The 17895-nt window shown below is 42.9% G+C and overlaps 1 protein-coding gene across 1 annotated transcript in view; it reads left to right on the top strand.

The window, feature by feature from the left end:
- SKAP1 (src kinase associated phosphoprotein 1) overlaps positions 1–17895 on the top strand; it is a 281368-nt gene that overhangs the window by 220118 nt on the left and 43355 nt on the right. Inside the window, exons 5-7 of the mRNA XM_059380247.1 lie at positions 11141–11218; positions 12072–12155; positions 15291–15415. Coding sequence (XP_059236230.1) covers positions 11141–11218; positions 12072–12155; positions 15291–15415 — 287 coding nt within the window. The remainder of the gene's footprint in view (positions 1–11140; positions 11219–12071; positions 12156–15290; positions 15416–17895) is intronic.

Here is a 17895-nt window from a genome sequence, read left to right as displayed (position 1 = left end):
CATGCATCTGACAGCAGCCTAGCTGGACAGAGTCTAGCTTAGATCCAGGGCAGGACAGGTCTCTGTAGTAACTTTCCACATGTATTTGGTACTGAAGGTTCCTTTTTTTGTTTTCTTTTTTTTTTCACCCTCTCTCTCTGTTTGCTGAGTGTGAGCCCTTAGTTAATGAGCTGTGCAAATAGATATTGAGATTTAGTGTTTTTATTTTGCAATTACAGACTTGGTGATTTGGTTGGAAACTTTTGGGTCTAGAAACATCACCCTCATTTTCCCCTCTCTAATTTTTTCCCTCACAAAGTTCGACTTACTTCAAACTTGCTTGAGTTTTATCAAATGAATCAGAAGACTCAAAAGAGATTTTAAGCCTCAGATGTGTAACTTAAAAGAAAAGGGGGCGATTTTTGCCCTAAAGGTTCCTTAGTAAAGTCATCCTTTTTCTGTCTGTTCTCATACTGCTGCCCATAGATACCCAGAGAGCTAGCTGGGAGTGTGATCTGGCTTGGGAAGGACGCTTTGTCCAGTAGATGATACACACCAGGTCAAAGCCACAATGCTAAGATCATTGCATTCCCATCAAGTTCTTCCTGATGGGGTGTGAGAGTTCTCATTAGATCACCCACCCTGAAATACCCCCAGAGAATCACGATAATTAGTTCCTGAGTCTTCTTTTTTATTTTCTGCTTTGTTTGCTTTAAAAGTTTTCTCAATGCAGCGCTCTGATGATATCCGAATGTCTAACTAGAGACACACGAAGAAGGCAAAATCATTATCATTTGATTTCTCTTTGAAATCTTCTGGTTCAGAGAGTAACTAAAATAGAGACCCTGGGATTCGGGTACACTAATCCCCACATAGCTCTCACTGTCAGCTGCATTAAATGCTCAGGCACACATAGGATGTCTGCATATAGGATGCTGAACAGATGTGCCTGCGGAAGTTCAAAGAGGAAAAATACCACTTTTTCAGGGAAACAAGAGAATAAGACTAGGGAAGTACTATCAGAAGAGGTCAAGTTCTCAGCCACTCAAGGTCTGTAGCTCAGAAGTGGCTTTCAACAGCTATTTCTGAAAAGTATTTGGTTATCCGTTTAAGTTTTGGGAGTTTGGGCTCAGTCCTTCATCCATTTATGGCTTCCTCTGGATTCCACTGATGCTCTCCTGAAGATGGATAAGAGCTGAGGTGAAGACAGCTGGTATCTCAACACGGCTGTGAAATAGGCTCAGAAATGTAATTCCCTCCAGTTGAGGTTCATGGCATTTTTTCTAATTTTCCCCCCAGGCTCTCTTTGCCCCTCTTCCTATCATTTTTAGTCCCGTTACTCATCCTGGCTTCTGCACTGCCCACTTCCTCCTTGTTCTCTTGGTTAAAGCTTCTTCTCCCCTCCCCCCCCTTTTTTTTCTTATTTCATGTTACCAATCTTAATATTAAAATTATAAATATACAGCAGAACAGAAATTACCATTTGTGGCTTAGGTGGAAATGATTTAGCCACCAAATATTCATTCCCATATTGCCTTCTTAGACCACAAGTCCCATTAGGCGTGGTTTCAGTTCAGCTTAACAAATACTTATCGGGCACCTACTGTGTGTGCTAGGCCCCAGGGGATACAGGGAGAACTAATGAATAATGATTCTATTGCCCTTGAAAGGGACCATAGTTTCCACCAGCAGCTGTTCTTCAGGCTTCAAGAAATTAAATAATTAGCACCAAACTCCTTAGCCTTTACTGTGGAATATTTTAGGGAAGGATCGTTCTTAATCCCACATCAGTTCAACAGTTACTTCAAGTACACCCTAGCCCTGATGGCTCTCAGCTGTCGGCGTGTCCCAGTTGCTGCTCAGTCTTCTTACTCTCCTTACCGAGACAGCTGCGGTGCAAACACTGCCCGTCCCACTAGGTGCACAGCTGTACTGGTCTCTTCTCGTTCCCCCATTTCGATCTAGGTGCTATGATGTCTGTTCACTGAGTTTAGTCCTCAGTTCATGTCTCTTCTATGAGTGCAAGATCTACTTTTACCCTCTCTTCACTTTCTAGACCATCCTCCCTCCCTACTGCCTTCTACCTAGACCCACAGCTACATTCCTTTTCCCAGAGGTGGCCCTTTTCCATTTCCTTGTTCATAGTAGCTCTACCTAGTAACTAAGGTCTTACATAAACCTAAGTGAAGAGGCAAGACTAGAGAGTATTGGAGAAAAGTTTCAGGGCCTCTGGGAACCCTATAGAAAATATAAGAACACCCTATAGAAAATTGTATTAGAGCACAGGAGAAGGAGTATATAATTCTACAGAAGGAAAATCAGAAGGAAAATAGATTCAGAGAAGATGTGACATTTGAATGGAGTCTTAAAGAAGCATGCCCTACTTGGAAAATGGAGAGACAGGAGGAGGAACTCCCAAGCAGGAAACATGGATGAGCAAAGCTCTGCGATATGAAGTACATGGCATGTTCCAGAAGGCAGTCTGTTCCTTACTGTTGCTGGAGTATCAGGAGGTATGGGGGCTGGAAGAAAATGAAACTGGAAAGTAGCTGTGACCAAAGTATTTTATTTATTTATTTTTTATTTTTTCCATAAGGTTTCTGTTAAGGCTAGAGAGCTTGAGTTTCATCCTCTAAGTAATTGGGAACTATTAAAAGCTTTAAGCAGGAATGTGACATGACCACATCTATGTTTCAGAAAAGTGATTTCTGGTTACAATATGGTAGACAGGAGGAAAGTAAACCAAATAAAAAAAAAAGTGATTCCAAACCCCTAAAAAAGTAATTCCAAAACCAGGCAAGTCTCTTTTCTTTTGCTTTCCTTTTCTCCGTGTTCCTATCACAGTCCAATGGAGTAGTAAATGAATAGATTTGGAAATTATATTTTATCATTCATTTTAGAGAAATGCCTTCGAGTAACACATCTATAATGGTGATCTGCCGCAGGACAAGGAGGGAATACAGTGATCCTTCAACGTTTGTAAACAGACAATGCGGCATTTTACATCCTCTCCACCTCCTTATGGCAGTCACAGGGCCATTTGGGCATTGCCGCCCAGATTGGTACCCGGATTCTCACTTTGCACGGTTGCTATTTACCGTGGGTTTGCTGTTGAAGAGGCTTCAGGTAGCTTGGATCTTTGTGGCTCAGTATTAAGGATGGATTCCTAGGATAACAATAAAGCTGAGGGGGCTGGGTTACAGATACACATAATAAATAAAATCAGAAGACACGGGCACCTGAGTGGCTCAGTGGGTTAAGCCTCTGCCTTCAGCTCAGGTCCTGATCTCAGGGTCCTGGAATTGAACCCCACATTGGGCTCTCTGCTTAGCAGGGAGCCTGCTTCCCCCCCCCCCTCTCTCTCTGCCTGCCTCTCTGCCTACTTGTGATCTCTGTCTGTCAAATAAATAAAAATCTTTTAAAAAATTAAATTAAATTAAGAAATCAGAAGACACAAGAGGCTTTCTGGGTTTAAACAGTTTGTGTGGAGAACACATGAATTCTTAGCCTTTTTCTCACCATATCACATGTCTACCAACATTTATGTGCTCAACCCACTTCTGTGGAACACCCACAATTTTGAAGAAATACTAATTTTTTTCAAGGAAATAAGGCACTGGGGGAATTCTTGATTGCCACAGTTGTATCAGTGCATCTGATGCGTTTAGTACCATAGACTCTAGCATGAGTAAGATACGCTCTAAATTATTTTTCATTGACTTTTTCCCTTAAGAAAGCATATCAGAATGCAGATGAATGGTATTATTAAGAAAAATGTTGACTCCGTTCTCATTCTAAAAGTAAATTATTCAAAATCTCTGCCCTTTAGACGAACACCTCCAACTGATCAAAAACACCAGTGTGTCATCATGCCATGATTGAGAATCAGTGGATTATTATTCTGAGTTAGTCATTCTTTACAGTGAAATATTTACACAGAAGATGCTTCTGATTATTATTACCGTTCATTTAATTGCTAGAAATAGCGTGTTGACATTGGAAGGGCTTTTTTCTAATACTTTCACTTCTTATAAGTAAACTTCCACTGAAAGTGAAGATGTAGAGAGGAGCATCGCCCAAGACCACAGGCCTCTTAGAGGATTAGTGTGGTGCCTTTTTGTAGGAAAGAGAAGGCTCTTCACCCTCCATGAATATTCATGGTTTCTATGTTACCTTACAGCTTGGCATTATTGGTGGAATGTTTTGTGAAAAGAAAACCAATTTTGGATATTTAGCGTAAAAATATTTCTTTTTTTCTTTTTTGAGGGAGAGAGAGTGTGAGCAGGGGTGGTGGGGAGAGGGTAAGCGAAAGAGAGAATCCCAAGCCGACTCCATGCTCAGTGTGGAGCCCGACACAGGGCTCGATCTCACTACCCCAAGATCATCACCTGAGTCAGATGTTTAACTGACTGAGCCACCCAGGCACCCCCAAATCCCCTTTCTTTTTAAACCAAATCCTCTTCTTTAAAGAGCAGACAAGTCACATTCAAGATTTCTGGGTGAGCCCTGCACTGGAGCAGGGCTTCATTCTCCTAGATACCACTCTCACCTCACGAGACACCTTCCAAACCTTGGTGGCCAAGTACCGGCTGGGAGAGCTCCAGCTCGCTTCCTTCTGCGTTTTCTTAACCTGTGTATCCTTTGCTCACATTCTCTTATGTTCTTTTATTTTGCTGTGTACTGTGTATCTATTGACCTCTCAGACTTTACACAGACTTGCCTAGGAGGCGACTCTACAGATGAGTCAGCCAGGACACTAAAAAGTAAAAAAGGAATATAGTACCTTAAAATAATTTTATGACACCAGCCACTAGAATAACCGCCTCTGTGACTTTCCCCCTACTTAAATGGGTCTCCTTGTGTGGGAGCGTGAGGTAGGAAGACGCTATCATTCCTCAGGTGTCTCAACCCAGGCTCAGGGTGGTGGAAAGAGCATAGATAGGCTCTTCAGCTGAGCAGCGTTCAGCAAGGTTGGCAATCTCGCTGAGCCTCAGTTTCCTGGTCTGTAAAGTAGAGCTGATAATAATACATACTTCATAGGGCAGCTGTGAAGCTCAAATGAGATATAAACATGCTTTATAAAATGCAGATTAAGGGAAGCCTGGGTGGCTCAGTTGGTTAAGTGTCCGATTGTTGATTTCAGCTAAAAGTCCTCCGATAGAGCCCCATGTTGTCCACTGTGCTCAGAGCAGAGTCTGCTTGTCTCTCCCCTCCTCCTGCCCCTCCCCCAGCTTGGTATCTCTCACTCTCTCTCTCTGATATCAAATCAATAAATAAATCTTTTCTTAAATGCAGATTTAGGGGTGCCTAGGTGGCTCAGTGGGTTAAAGCCTCTGCCTTCAGCTCAGGTCATAATCCCAGATTCCTGGGATGGAGCCCCGAATCAGGCTCTCTGCTCAGTGGGGAGCCTACTTCCCCCCTCTTTTTCTCTGCCTGCCTCTCTGCCTACTTGTGGTCTCTGTCAAATAAATAAACAAAATATTTTTTTAAATAAATGCAGATTTAAAACTTAGGGGTTTTTTTTCACTTTTATTAAAGCGTATTCATTTTAATTATTTTGTTCATCTATATTTTTTCTTAGTACTTCTCATTGGCGTAGAATCTCTCACAAATTTTCTTTATCCTCAGTATAACATGATTTCTTCTACAGATTTTTACGCTGTCTGGACTGTTACCCTAATTAACAGGTTTTTATTTTTTAAAGATTTTGCTTTATTTATTTATTTGACAGAGTGCGGTCACAAGTAGGCAGAGAGGCAGGCAGAGGGGGTGGGGAAGCAGACTCCCCGCTGAGCAGAGAGCCTGATGCGGGGCTTGGCCCCAGGACCCTGAGATCATGACCTGAGCTGAAGGCAGAGGTTTAGCCCACTGAGCCACCCAGGTGCCCCCTGTTAAGGAGTTTATTAAAGAAGGCCACGGAAACCAAATGCAAAGGAGATTTAGGACCAGTGACCACCAGACAGGAAACTACTACCCTCCCAGCCCTCCCTGCGATATTCTTCCCCTGCGTATGTTTGAGGCATTGTGAAGTATGTGACTGTTGCTTGTCTACAAATGTACATATACCAGCAAACTATGAGTGGATTGGAAATGCAGATGGTGCTTTACCATCCCCAGCCTTCAAATACTAAATTTTCTCCAACATCATCCACTCAACGCCCCAGGGTTCTCATCATGGGTACTGCAAGGGGGGAGCCTGTTAACCTTCACCCTGCCTGAAATTCACTTCTTGTAGCTATCAGTCTCTAAGCTGGAGTTTGGTCCCTTTCCCAAACGATTGAAAAGAACTTAAATTGAAAGGAAAAACAAGGATGAGAGAGGTCCACAGCTCATGGGACATGTGGGGGTTAACAAAAGATGTTTTTTTAAAAAAATCATTGATTTTCATTTCAGGTTGGTTTAACAAGAAACCAAGCCAGCTGCCCATAATGAAAGTTCACGGGCATCTGGTTGGTTTTGCAGGGGCTGCAGCCTTTTTGCAGTGAAATGGTGTGGCCTCTTGTGCTGTTAGCCTTGTGCTGCGGTATTACCAAGTGATTTCTCCAATTCTCTTTTCTCAGTGGGCTAGAACGCAGCTGATTAAATAGGCCGTGACTCACATAAGCTCCCGTGTCTTTTTTATTGACTGCTTTATGGAAATGTATCACACTCTAAAGGGTCCCCATTGTTGTTGCGGTGCACAGCTGACTGTGGAGTCCTGTTTAGCGCTGAGAGATGGAATCCTACTCTGTCGTTTTTTACTACAGAGTTGGGTGTGGGTGGGAAACAAGGGTTTAAAGGCATCTGGATGAGGAGAGAAAGATGTCTGAGAATTTCTTTTATCTTCATCTGCCATGAAAGTTGGGTGGCCATCACTTCTAGGTAACACTTCTCTACTGATCTTATCTTTATAGCCCCACATCCCTCAGCTAAGTGAATCTTTTCTTTATATGGGCTATTCTGGGAGATTTAGTTAAGTGCTGTGGTAGAGAGAGATTATAACACGAATGTAATTCTGTTTTGTGCTGATACAATGTGATACACCCTTAGGTTTATCCAAGAAGGCCATTTATTCCCAATAAATCTAAATCATTTCTATTTTTTCCATTAAGACGGTGATATCTTTTTTTCAGGTAATGGGCAAAAAGCCTTGATTATTTTTTAAAAATTGTATCCTTAAATATAAATGTTTTTGCCTTAAAATAGCAACTCATGCCATTATTTGCAGCTTCTTCCTATTTTTATTATCATCCTGCAGAGCATTTACATACTTTCTCTCAGGCATTAAGAAGCTCTGCAGATCTGTTCATTTGCCAGGAGGTGTGGACTCGAGCACAGAAGGCCCCTCCTGCCTCATCACCCCAGGACCATGGCTGACGTGGTGCGTCCTAGGATCACTGGTTCTTGATCAGTAGGACTCCGAGCAGACACTGAGAGATGAGACAGCTGGATTGCCACAATGGCTTCCCATCTTGGTTTTTCTGGATTTGTCTGATAGATCATGGAGCTAATGAAATGGAGCTCGGCGTCAACATACACTGAGAATGATTCTGTTATTATACTCACCACACAGTGCCTTGTACTGAAGACCATCACTAGAATCGAGATTGATTTGATTCGATTTCCTAATTTTTTTTATTTTCAAATAAAATTTTCAAACTTCACCTATCATCCCATTTTCCCCACTGCCCATAAGGGGAACCAGGCAAGAGAGTTCATCAGTAGCGATCCCTTCTCATAAGAAAGCAACATAACACATCTTGCTAAAAATGCAGCGCATTAAAATACTGCATTTCTAGCTCTGGTACTCTTCAGAATCTATTGGTGAATAACCAAGAGAGAAAATTCAGCAACTCATTCCCTGCCCAATTTTAGCAAACTAAGTGTGACTCTTCGGGAGAGAAGCTGGTGACGAGGCTGACCCCTAGTTTCCTAGAATTCGTGACTTAGAGTTCAAACATCTCGGCAGCATTGTGTCTTTGTTTTCTTGGTGGTGGCATTCTTGGGTTTCGGTTGGTGGGGAGAGAAAAGCCTCATGCTGATAATGTACTGAAAGTAAATGAAATTAAATAAGCGAAGCACTGCTCATCTCTACTTCCTTCCCCCCTGGGTAATTCAATTCAAACTCTCTCTCTGATGGCAGCTCGCAGGGACTGTCTCTGTCACCCCGCTGGGGCCTGGAGTCTTAACATCTAAATAAAAGTTTCACTCAAGCATTTTTTATGCTCCTGCCAGCAGGATCAGTGAGCTGGTGTGGGCACATTAATGTAATATTCATACTCACAGACTCTCCCTGCACACGAGGCAATGTCTTCCCATTTTCATAATTATAGATGTTCCATAAAATGGCATTTAGATCTGCATTAAAAAAAAGGAGGCTTGGATTCTAATAGAACGTTTAACACGTCTTTTATGATTCAGACTCTGGGCATCTTTAACAAGAAGCTGTGTCTCTAAGTTTAACAAGACCTTAGGAAAGGAAAAAGGAAAAGGACAAAACTGGAGGAAGGGATGGATCCTCCAAGCTTAGGAGATCCTGTTCTTCTCATTCCCTTCCGTCTTTCTGTTAATTTTTAGGCCTCTAGGAGCACTTTTTGCCAGAGCTGCAGAGAGGACGGGGTCTCCTGCAAAGGACCTTCCTTCTGAGCCACGCCGGGTCCCCGAAACCCAGCCACTCCGCCTTTAGGGGTTCAGTTTGTCTTTTCTTGGAGAGCGTTTTCAGAGAGGCATTGGAATTTTCTGAGGGCTGGGAGGAATGCAAGGATCCTAGACAAATGAACTTCCCTTTGCCGCTGCTCATCTCCCGTGTGCACCCTGAGACCCATCTGGGAGGATTTATAGCAGCCACAGAGTTTGCTCACTGTAGAGCACACAGATGAACGTAGTCCGGGAACAAGGAAGTTGACAGTAAGGACGAATAGAAAGAATCAGGCACTTCGACACACGAAAAAAGAAAAACTCTTTGGATCTCCATGTTTAAAACTAATTTCAAAACTGCTTAGAAGCAAAAGGTAAAATATGAGTTGCATTTTCAACTGTCTGAAAATGTGATTTTTTTTTAAAGATTTTATTTATTTATTTGACAGAGAGAGATCACAAGTAGGCAGAGAGAGAGAGGAGGAAGCTGCGGGACTCGATCCCAGGACCCTGAGATCATGACCTGAGCCGAAGGCAGCGGCTTAACCCACTGAGCCACCCAGGCGCCCTGAAAATGTGATTTTTAAACAAGAAATGTTTTAAACAAGAAGTAAGTGCCAGCTCATAGCCACCCTTGAATAAGTGTTAGTTATTGTAGATTAAAAAAAAAAATTGAGCAATTGACAAAACAATGATTTCACCCAAAATCTCAAGGTATTGTATAGGTTACCCAGGTGATTTGTATGGGGTTGTGCCTTAATTTGGTTTGTGTTTTATTCTGATTTCTAAATCTATTAAGGGAAACCAAAAGAGCTTTGGTTTTGGAGACTAAAAAGAACAAACATTAGGATTCTGCTAGGCCATTCCCTTCATTTCTCCTAATTCACCTGGCTGGCTCTGTCAAAAGAGCATGCAATTCTTGATCTCAGGGTCATGTGTTCAAGTCCCTTGTTGGGTATAGAGATTACTAAAACAATAAAACAGACTTTAACAAGAAAGAAATATGGGGGTGCCTGGGTGGCTCAGTGGGTTAAGGAGCTGCCTTCGGCTCGGTTCATGATTTCAGGGTCCTGGGATCGAGTCCCGCATCGGGCTCTCTACTCAGCAGGGAGCCTGCTTCCTCCTCTCTCTCTGCCTGCCTCTCTGCCTACTTGTGATCTCTCTCTCTCTCTCTCTGTCAAATAAATAAATAAATAAATCTTTAAAAAAAAAAAGAAAGAAAGAAATATGGACTTGTATTTTTTTTCCTCAGTCTCATGGACTTGTATTTTTTTTTAAGATTTTATTTATTTGGGGCACCTGGGTGGCTCAGTGGGTTAAGCCACTGCCTTCGGCTCGCGTCATGATCTCAGGGCCCTGGGATCGAGTCCCACATCAGGCTCTCGGCTCAGTGGGGAGCCTGCTTCCTCCTCTCTCTCTGCCTGCCTCTCTGCCTACCTGTGATCTCTCTGTCAAATAAATAAATAAATTCTTTTAAAAAACAAAGATTTTATTTATTTATTTGATAGAGATACAGCGAGAGTAGGAACATGAGCAGAGGAAGTGGGAGAGGGAGAAGCAGGCTTCCTGCCAAGCAGGGAGCCCGATGCGGGGCTCGATCCCAGGACCCTGGGATCATGACCTAAGCCAAAGGCAGACGCTTAACAACTGAGCCACCCAGGCGCCCCTGGACTTAAAGGGTTTTTAAAGGGTTTTTTTTTTAAAGGGTTTTTTATTGTTTGCCGTTCTTGTTCCATTTTATTTTTCGAGGAGTTCATTCCTTCCCATTTGTCTTTGACCCCTCCCTTCTGTAAAACAAGTATAAACCTCAGTAGTGAACAATGGATGAGGATCCTCACTTCTCAATAAATTTGTACCTAACGAAGCTGACTGGAAGTCAAGGATGTTAGCGCATACGTTTGAAGGCCGACGCCAGGTCCAGAGTCCTCTCTCAGTAAAGGCTCCCACTGTTCTTAGACCCTTTCTCATAGTTGGACAAAACCAGGGCGTGGCACTTACTACCAGTTCAGCTTGCATAGCCCTTCTCTGTGCAAACTTAATAAAATTTATGTTCACGAGGTAGTTTTCTGTTTTGTTGTTTTCTCTTTTTTTCTTTTTTTAAGAATGAGTGTGAGCTTCTTACTGTCACAGAGGTGGCTGCATTTATGGTGAACTCTATCACTCATTAAGCTTTTCTCTGCTGGTAGCTATTCATTTGACTTTTGATCGTCTCAATGTGGATTATTGCATTTGGAGCTTATACCCACAGCAAATTCTTAATTCTCTGGAGTCCTTTTCTTGCCAATCAGTACATATTTCAGCTATTTCTCCTTGCACAAACTAAGGTAGCTTTCGATCATTATAAGTGATTTTGACATTAGATATAATTAGGAAGAAAGAAAATTTGCTTTCTCCCCCCGGTCATATAAAAATTGTTTTATTTTGTGCTTTATTTAAGCAACTGCCCTTCTGTGCCCCCTTCATTAATGTGGATTATCGAAAGGAGCCTAAATAAAAGAAAATCCTGCCAGGTTTCAACAAAGCATCCTGTTGTTGTTCCTTTTAGGAGTGGAAGACCTCCTAAAAGGAGCTCAAGAGCTTGATAACATCATCAAGCAAGGATACTTGGAGAAGAAAAGCAAAGGTACTGACCAGACCCACAGGTCTCAGAACGTTCCAGGAAGGGAAGGGAAATGAGGGGAAAGAGGGCTAACACAGCAGGTGCTTTTTCTATGCCCAGTTCTGTGCTCAGGAGGGGGAAGGCCCAAAGGAAGGCGGGAGAGGAAAAGAAGTCTGGTGTGTGTGTGTAGGCTGAAGAGAGATGCCCCAGACTCTTCAGGCCACTGTGAGCTCCCTCGGGATAAGAACTGGTTCTGCTTTGCTCACCTGGTACACAACAGGTGCTTAATAAACACTTGTTGAGTGAATGAGTGATGATATTCTTGTTCTCATCTCTCACTGTGTTCCCATAGAGTAAAACTATGTTGCCAAGAGTGTAATTTTGCATCCTGTGTGAAGCAACCCAACTGCTGACCTGTCATTCACTGGATTAAAGTCAATCCTGCTACCCTAGTAAGCCCGGGGTCCCAGGATTAGCTCTCAAATGCAAACTGCCTTAGTGCAACCAAAGCCGTTCTCATGCCCCCAGCCTGGAGCATCAGCTTGGTTTGCTAAAAGGCACCACATGAAAGTATCACAGAGCATTTGAAAAGTACTAGACAAGATTAGAACCCGAAAGCTATAAAGGAAGATAGATAGTGGGACAGCCGTGAGGGGTCAGAACAGGCAAACCCTGTTTAGAATCTGGACCTTTAAGTGAGCGAGCCCTCTGGACTCTGAGTCAATATGGGATAGCCTGCGGGAGTGCAAGGGAGGGTTTTACAGTCCATTAACCTAGGAAATAAAACAATAACACACTGGACTGTGTGTTGGACTTTACAGACTCGTCAGTGGCTGTAGTTACCTGAATTTATGTCCCTTACTGCTGTTCCGTCTAGATCACAGTTTCTTCGGATCGGAGTGGCAGAAGCGGTGGTGTGTTGTCAGCAGAGGCCTCTTCTACTACTACGCTAATGAGAAAAGTAAGTGTTCTTCATTTGCACAGCAGCATCTCACTCCTGGATGCAAGCACTTCGTAAATTCTCAAGCACTTAGATCTCAAGATAGCAGTCTTTAACTAACACCCATAAAGGGACATGCTTGGGAAAGAAAGAGGCTTGGGTAAGTAACACCTTGCCCATCCCCAAAAACTCAGCTGCCAATTTAGAAATGATTTCCCCTTTAAACACTAGGATCATGTGGTCAGCATATCAAAAGGTTGTCTCTGGGACGCCTGGGTAGCTCACGTGGTTAAGCATCTGACTCTTGGTTTCAGCTCAGGTCATGATCTCATGGGTCATGGTCTCATGGGTCATGGGATCAAGCCTCAGGTCAGGTTCTGCACACAGCGGGGAGTCTGCTTGAAAGTTCTCTCCCTCTGCCCCTCCCCCCACTCACGTGCAAGCACATGCTTGTGCTCTCTCTCAAATAAATCTTTTAAAAAATAAAATGAAATGTTAAAAAAGTTTTCTTTTATTATGACTAATATTATCAAGGTTGAACACCTTGGCATTCTTTTTCTTTTTTAAGAGTCTCAAACTGTCAGGGCACCTGGGTGGCTCAGTGGGTTAAGTCTCTGCCTTCGGCTCAGGTCATGATCTCAGAGTCCTGGAATCAAGTCCCACATCAGGCTCTCTGCTCAGCAGGGAGCCTGCTTCCCCCTCTCTCTCTGCCTGCCTCTCTGCCTACTTGTGATCTCTCTCTCTGTCAAATAAATAAATAAAATCTTTTTTAAAAAAAGAAGCTCAAACTTGTTATAGACGTTGATAATATCATTAAAATATTTTTTAAAAATCTGAGAAGGATTTGAACAGGTTACTGACAGCCCAGAAATAGAACCCCTGGGCTCAAACTCTCTAAGAATGTGCTCTCAACTTTACCCTACTGAGTACCGGGAGATAGTCCAGTGGACATCCCTAGAGCCATGGAGTGTTGAGATCCAAATGTTTGCTGTGCCCAAGAGACACCCTCCAGCCAGATGGCAGCAGCAGTGAAGTGTTGACTCAGGCCAGAGGCAGCTTCTTAATGAGCCACCACTGAGTCTATCAAGCACAACCCTCAGATGCTATCCCTAGAAGACCTCCCGTCCGTGCTTAACAGTCACTGAGTTTGTGAGAAGGAACAGGATACAAGCACAAATTGGAGGCAGCCACAATTAAATACAAGTTAAAAATCATCATTGTAAGTGAATACAAACTTTCAACAAGGAACCCTCCTGCATACTCTAACTAGCCCCAGGAATAATTCTATGAAGCAAGCAAGAAAGAAAAGCAATGTGTCAGTTCTTGTGGGGGCTTTCTTCAGGATCTGCCCGCTTGGCATAGAGGCCAGTGACTCCAATAAACCCTTCTTTTTCCTTCCATGCTCTGTTTATCCCCTCTTCCTTCCTTCCCAGGACTATGCATCTCCTAATGCCCAGATACCCAGTCCCAGGGAATAATGAGATATCTACCCAATGGCCTTCAGATTTCCTGTTCCTTTGTTATTAAGGTAGCAGAAAGAATTGCAGCTTTGCTAAATGACTTGGCCTCCTTACGATTCGCCCTTGGGCTTCAAGGCAGTTGGCTCACCCTGCCTTTCTGCCAGCCACAGGTATCCCTGACTTCATCTTGGATTCACCCTCTTACATTCCCCAGAGACTTTCCCATCCAGGGGTTCAGTGTGAAGCCTTACTTGGCCATCATAGCCACATAGCTCAAAAACCATGCCCAGCTTTTCATCCAACCCCCAGACCACTCTCCAGCCCAGCAGCCACAATTTCTTCCCCAAACTCTAGGTGTACAAGCCAGCCAGGAGCTATTTTCTTATTTTAAACCTTCCAACTAATATAACATTTACATAATTGTAAAAACGTTTTCATTTCCTTTGCATTTAAATAAGTGGTTGGCATATCTGAATACAAAGCCAGGAACCACGTTCATTCATTCAGAATCCTCTGTACTCAAGGTGAGAGAGTAGGAGAGGGAGAGACTTGGAGACTTTTATGGACCATTTTGCCGTCAGGGTGAAATAAAACCTGGTGACCAAAGAAACAACAAAGCATTTTAGTGGCCAGTTAGAACAAGGAGAGATACTTTAAGAAAAAAGATTCTGGTGTCAAAAAGCACTGTTGCATGGCTCCCTTCTCACCAGTTACTTCTTATTGTGCCCAAGACATTTTTCTTAGCAAGTGTAGAGTGTTTGTGCGTTTCTTTTAGCTCAACCAGGTAAAGATAGAGTATTTTTCTTTTCTTTTCTTTTCTTTTCCTAATATTGTCATCACACTGCCACCTTTCATCCTCCTCAAAAAGCACGTATTAAGCAATCCATTGCACATGATAACAGGACACAAATCATCACCCAGACACTGTGGTTCCCCTCCTCTGTATGTTCTGCCTGAACCACACCAGGAGGACACACGATCACTGGGAACCAGCCCCTCTTTTCCCGTTCCTATTAGTTTATTTTTTTTAAAAAAGGTAGTGACAGGCAGAGTTGTCTCTTCTTTCCTTCCCTTAGTCCTGTTCCTCCTCCTTCATTGCCCAATGATAATTACCCGTTCTCTGCTACTTCCCAATTTGACCTCTGGGAAGAGGGATAAAATACTGAGTTTTAATTATTCTCCCTCTAGCACCAATTCCCACCTGACCAGCAGGAGAGGGGAGAGCAGTCCAGCCCAAATGCTGCATAGGGCAGAGGAAGAGATCCCGGGAACTCATCACGCCCCCTGCGCTGCTGTGCCTCCCCTCGAATGTGAGCTCTGCTGGCCCTGATAATAATGTGCTACAGTTCTCTAATAGCCTTCGAGAGCCTCATGTTTACAGCCACACTCTCCCTGCTGTAATAATTCCTTCCTCCTGTTATTATAGATCTCTTAACATTCTAATAAATTCTCTGTCTCTGTTGTACTCTTTTGGCAAAACAACCTTTCATGTTGCATTTCCCTAGCTTGGCAGTGATCTCTGCCTCGCTGTCACGGTAGCCTCTTCTTAAGCTTCCTTAATAACCTTTCCTTGACTGTTGTGGTTCCTCGGGGATGCAACAGCTGTTTCGGTGCTTTTATCTTACATTCCAGAGAAGATGCCTTCCCTTGGTGGTTGCATCTCTCTAGGGATACAGGGAGCTTTCCTGTCTTGCAGGCAAACAGCCCAAGGGGACCTTTCTCATTAAGGGCTACAGTGTACGGATGGCCCCCTACCTGCGAAAAGATTCCAAGAAAGAATCCTGCTTTGAACTGACCTCCCAGGATAGGCGCAGCTATGAGGTAGGATGAGCCGCGGAGATGATGGTCCTCATTCGTGTTGTAGTTCTGTTCCATGCTGCATGTGAGCCAGGGATGCTCTGCTGGGTTCCGTCCTCTCTCTGTCACCCACTCATTTCTTACCAGGACCTTTCTTTCTTGACATGTCTTCACCTTTGTTCTGTGATGCCTTCCTTCCTCCTCTCTATGGTCACTTTCATCCCAGATACTGCCTTTGGTTGGTTTCCGCCCCTCTCCCCCGCCCCCCGCCCCCAGCTTCCCAATCTCACTCCAGAGTCTTGTCTGTGGGAGCACACAATCCAGTTCCATATTCATCATCTCTGATTTCACACCTTCAATTCCCATTCTCTTTATTTTTTTAACTATCTTTACTTCCTTCCATGAAACCCAGCAAAAGAAAACTCTGACTTTAGAATAAAAAATAGGGGCGCCTGGGTGGCTCAGTGGGTTAGGGCCTCTGCCTTCAGCTCGGGTCGTGATCCCAGGGTCCTGGGATCGAGCCCCGCATCCGGCTCTCTGCTCAGCAGGGGGCCTGCTTCCTCCTCTCTCTCTGCCTGCCTCTCTGACTACTTGTGATCTCTCTGTTAAATAAAAATAAAATTTAAAAAAAAGTTATAGAATAAAAAATAAGTTATTTTCCCAAAATCATCTTGCTATCCCAAATAATCTTCCTGTGTGTAGACACATTGTATATCTCTGGAAGGACTCCTAAAACATTGGAGACAATGATTAATGGCAGTAACAGTGATAAATGGAGGGACAAGCATACCAGGGTTGGGGTGGGAAAGGCTTATTCTTTACTGTGTTCATTTTATATATTTTGACATAATATAGTAAGTAATATAACTAAAGCATTTATTAATTAAGGAAATTTTTTAAAAATTCTGACTATGGGAATGTCATGATTTTCTCCGAAAGTATATTTGTACATGTATATACACACACATACTAATATTGTTTCCTGCTTATTGGTCATTTCTATCTTACCATGGTTTTGCTAAAACAATTTGGAAAAATTTTAGCTAATTTTAGCTAAAAATTTTAGCTAAATTTTCTCATAAAAAAGAGAAAAGACATGATAAGGTTAATATTAACCACTCAAGTAACCCTAGGACTCCTCAGTTGCTTCTCAGTACTTATCCTTTTATGTTTCTACAGTATCTTAAACCTCATTTTGATCAAATGACCTAGGTCTTCAATTTGGAATTTCAAAAAAAGGTACTTTTTTTAATTAAAAAAAAACTTCATTCTAGAGAGTCCTTCATTGATAGATAGGTAGATATATGTGTGTGTGTGCGCGTGTGTGTGTGTGTGTGTGTGTGTGTATATATACACATATATATATGACAGATGTGTACTGGGCATGTATCTAAGTTATTTTTATTATTCAGTATTGACGGTGCCTCCTTCAGATAAAAATTTATATGACAAGTCTAAATCAATTTCCTTAGACATTTCTTATGGAAATGAGTTTTTAAGAAATCGAGAATGACAATGTCTATTAATAAGTATTAAGCAGGAATCTAGGTTTCTTATACAGCACATATCTTTATCTTACCCTAACGGCCAGATAATAAAAATGTTTTTCAGGAACAGTCATTTCAAGTTGATTCATTTAAAATAAAAAATTACTAAGGCTTGATGCTTGACTGGCTTGTTTTGTGACTCAGAATGTAGAGTTTGTTTACTTCTTTTCTTTGGCCCATTGAATCCAAGTCATTATCATGGTCTGTGGATTCTTCCTCTACAATATCCTTTGGATCCTCCCTTTCTTACTTATTCCCACAGCCATCACAATAGTTGTCCCGACCACTAGAGGACCAGTGAAATAGCCTTCTAGCTGGTCTTCTGTCTCCAACTTCTCCCTTTTCGAATCCCTCCTAGCCACATCTCTTGAAAGAATCTCCCACATCTTTTCCTAGAAAACAGGAAAATTCTGTCTCTCCCTGTTTGTCTTTTTTTTTAAAAAAAAGGAAAATTCTGTTTTTTCCTAGGAAATAGGAAAACGGTGGTTTCCTATTGCCTACAGTTTAAGTCTGAAATCCTAGCAGTCAGAGCCCCTTCACCATCTCCTGCCGGACCCGCAGCATCCATGCATCACCTGGTACTGTTCTCCGCTCAAGCTCATCTGCCTACCTTCTCCCCTACACAGTGGTCTCCTTCCTAATCTTCTGCACATGGTTCCCCCACCACGCCCTTTCCACCAACTCTTTTTTTTTTTTTTTTTTAAAGATTTTGTTTATTTATTTGACAGACAGAGATCACAAGCAGGCAGAGAGGCAGGCGGAGAGAGAGAGGAGGAAGCAGGCTCCCTGCTGAGCAGAGAGCCCGATGCGGGACTCGATCCCAGGACCCCGAGATCATGACCTGAGCCGAAGGCAGTGGCTTAACCCACTGAGCCACCCAGGCGCCCCTCCACCAACTCTTTTAAAATCTAACCAAGGGGCGCCTGGGTGGCTCAGTGGGTTAAAGCCTCTGCTTTT

The sequence above is a fragment of the Mustela nigripes genome, chromosome 16 (genome assembly GCF_022355385.1).
Source record: "Mustela nigripes isolate SB6536 chromosome 16, MUSNIG.SB6536, whole genome shotgun sequence".
NCBI classification, from domain to species: Eukaryota; Metazoa; Chordata; class Mammalia; order Carnivora; family Mustelidae; genus Mustela; species Mustela nigripes.
This window is presented reverse-complemented; position numbering and strand designations above follow the sequence as displayed.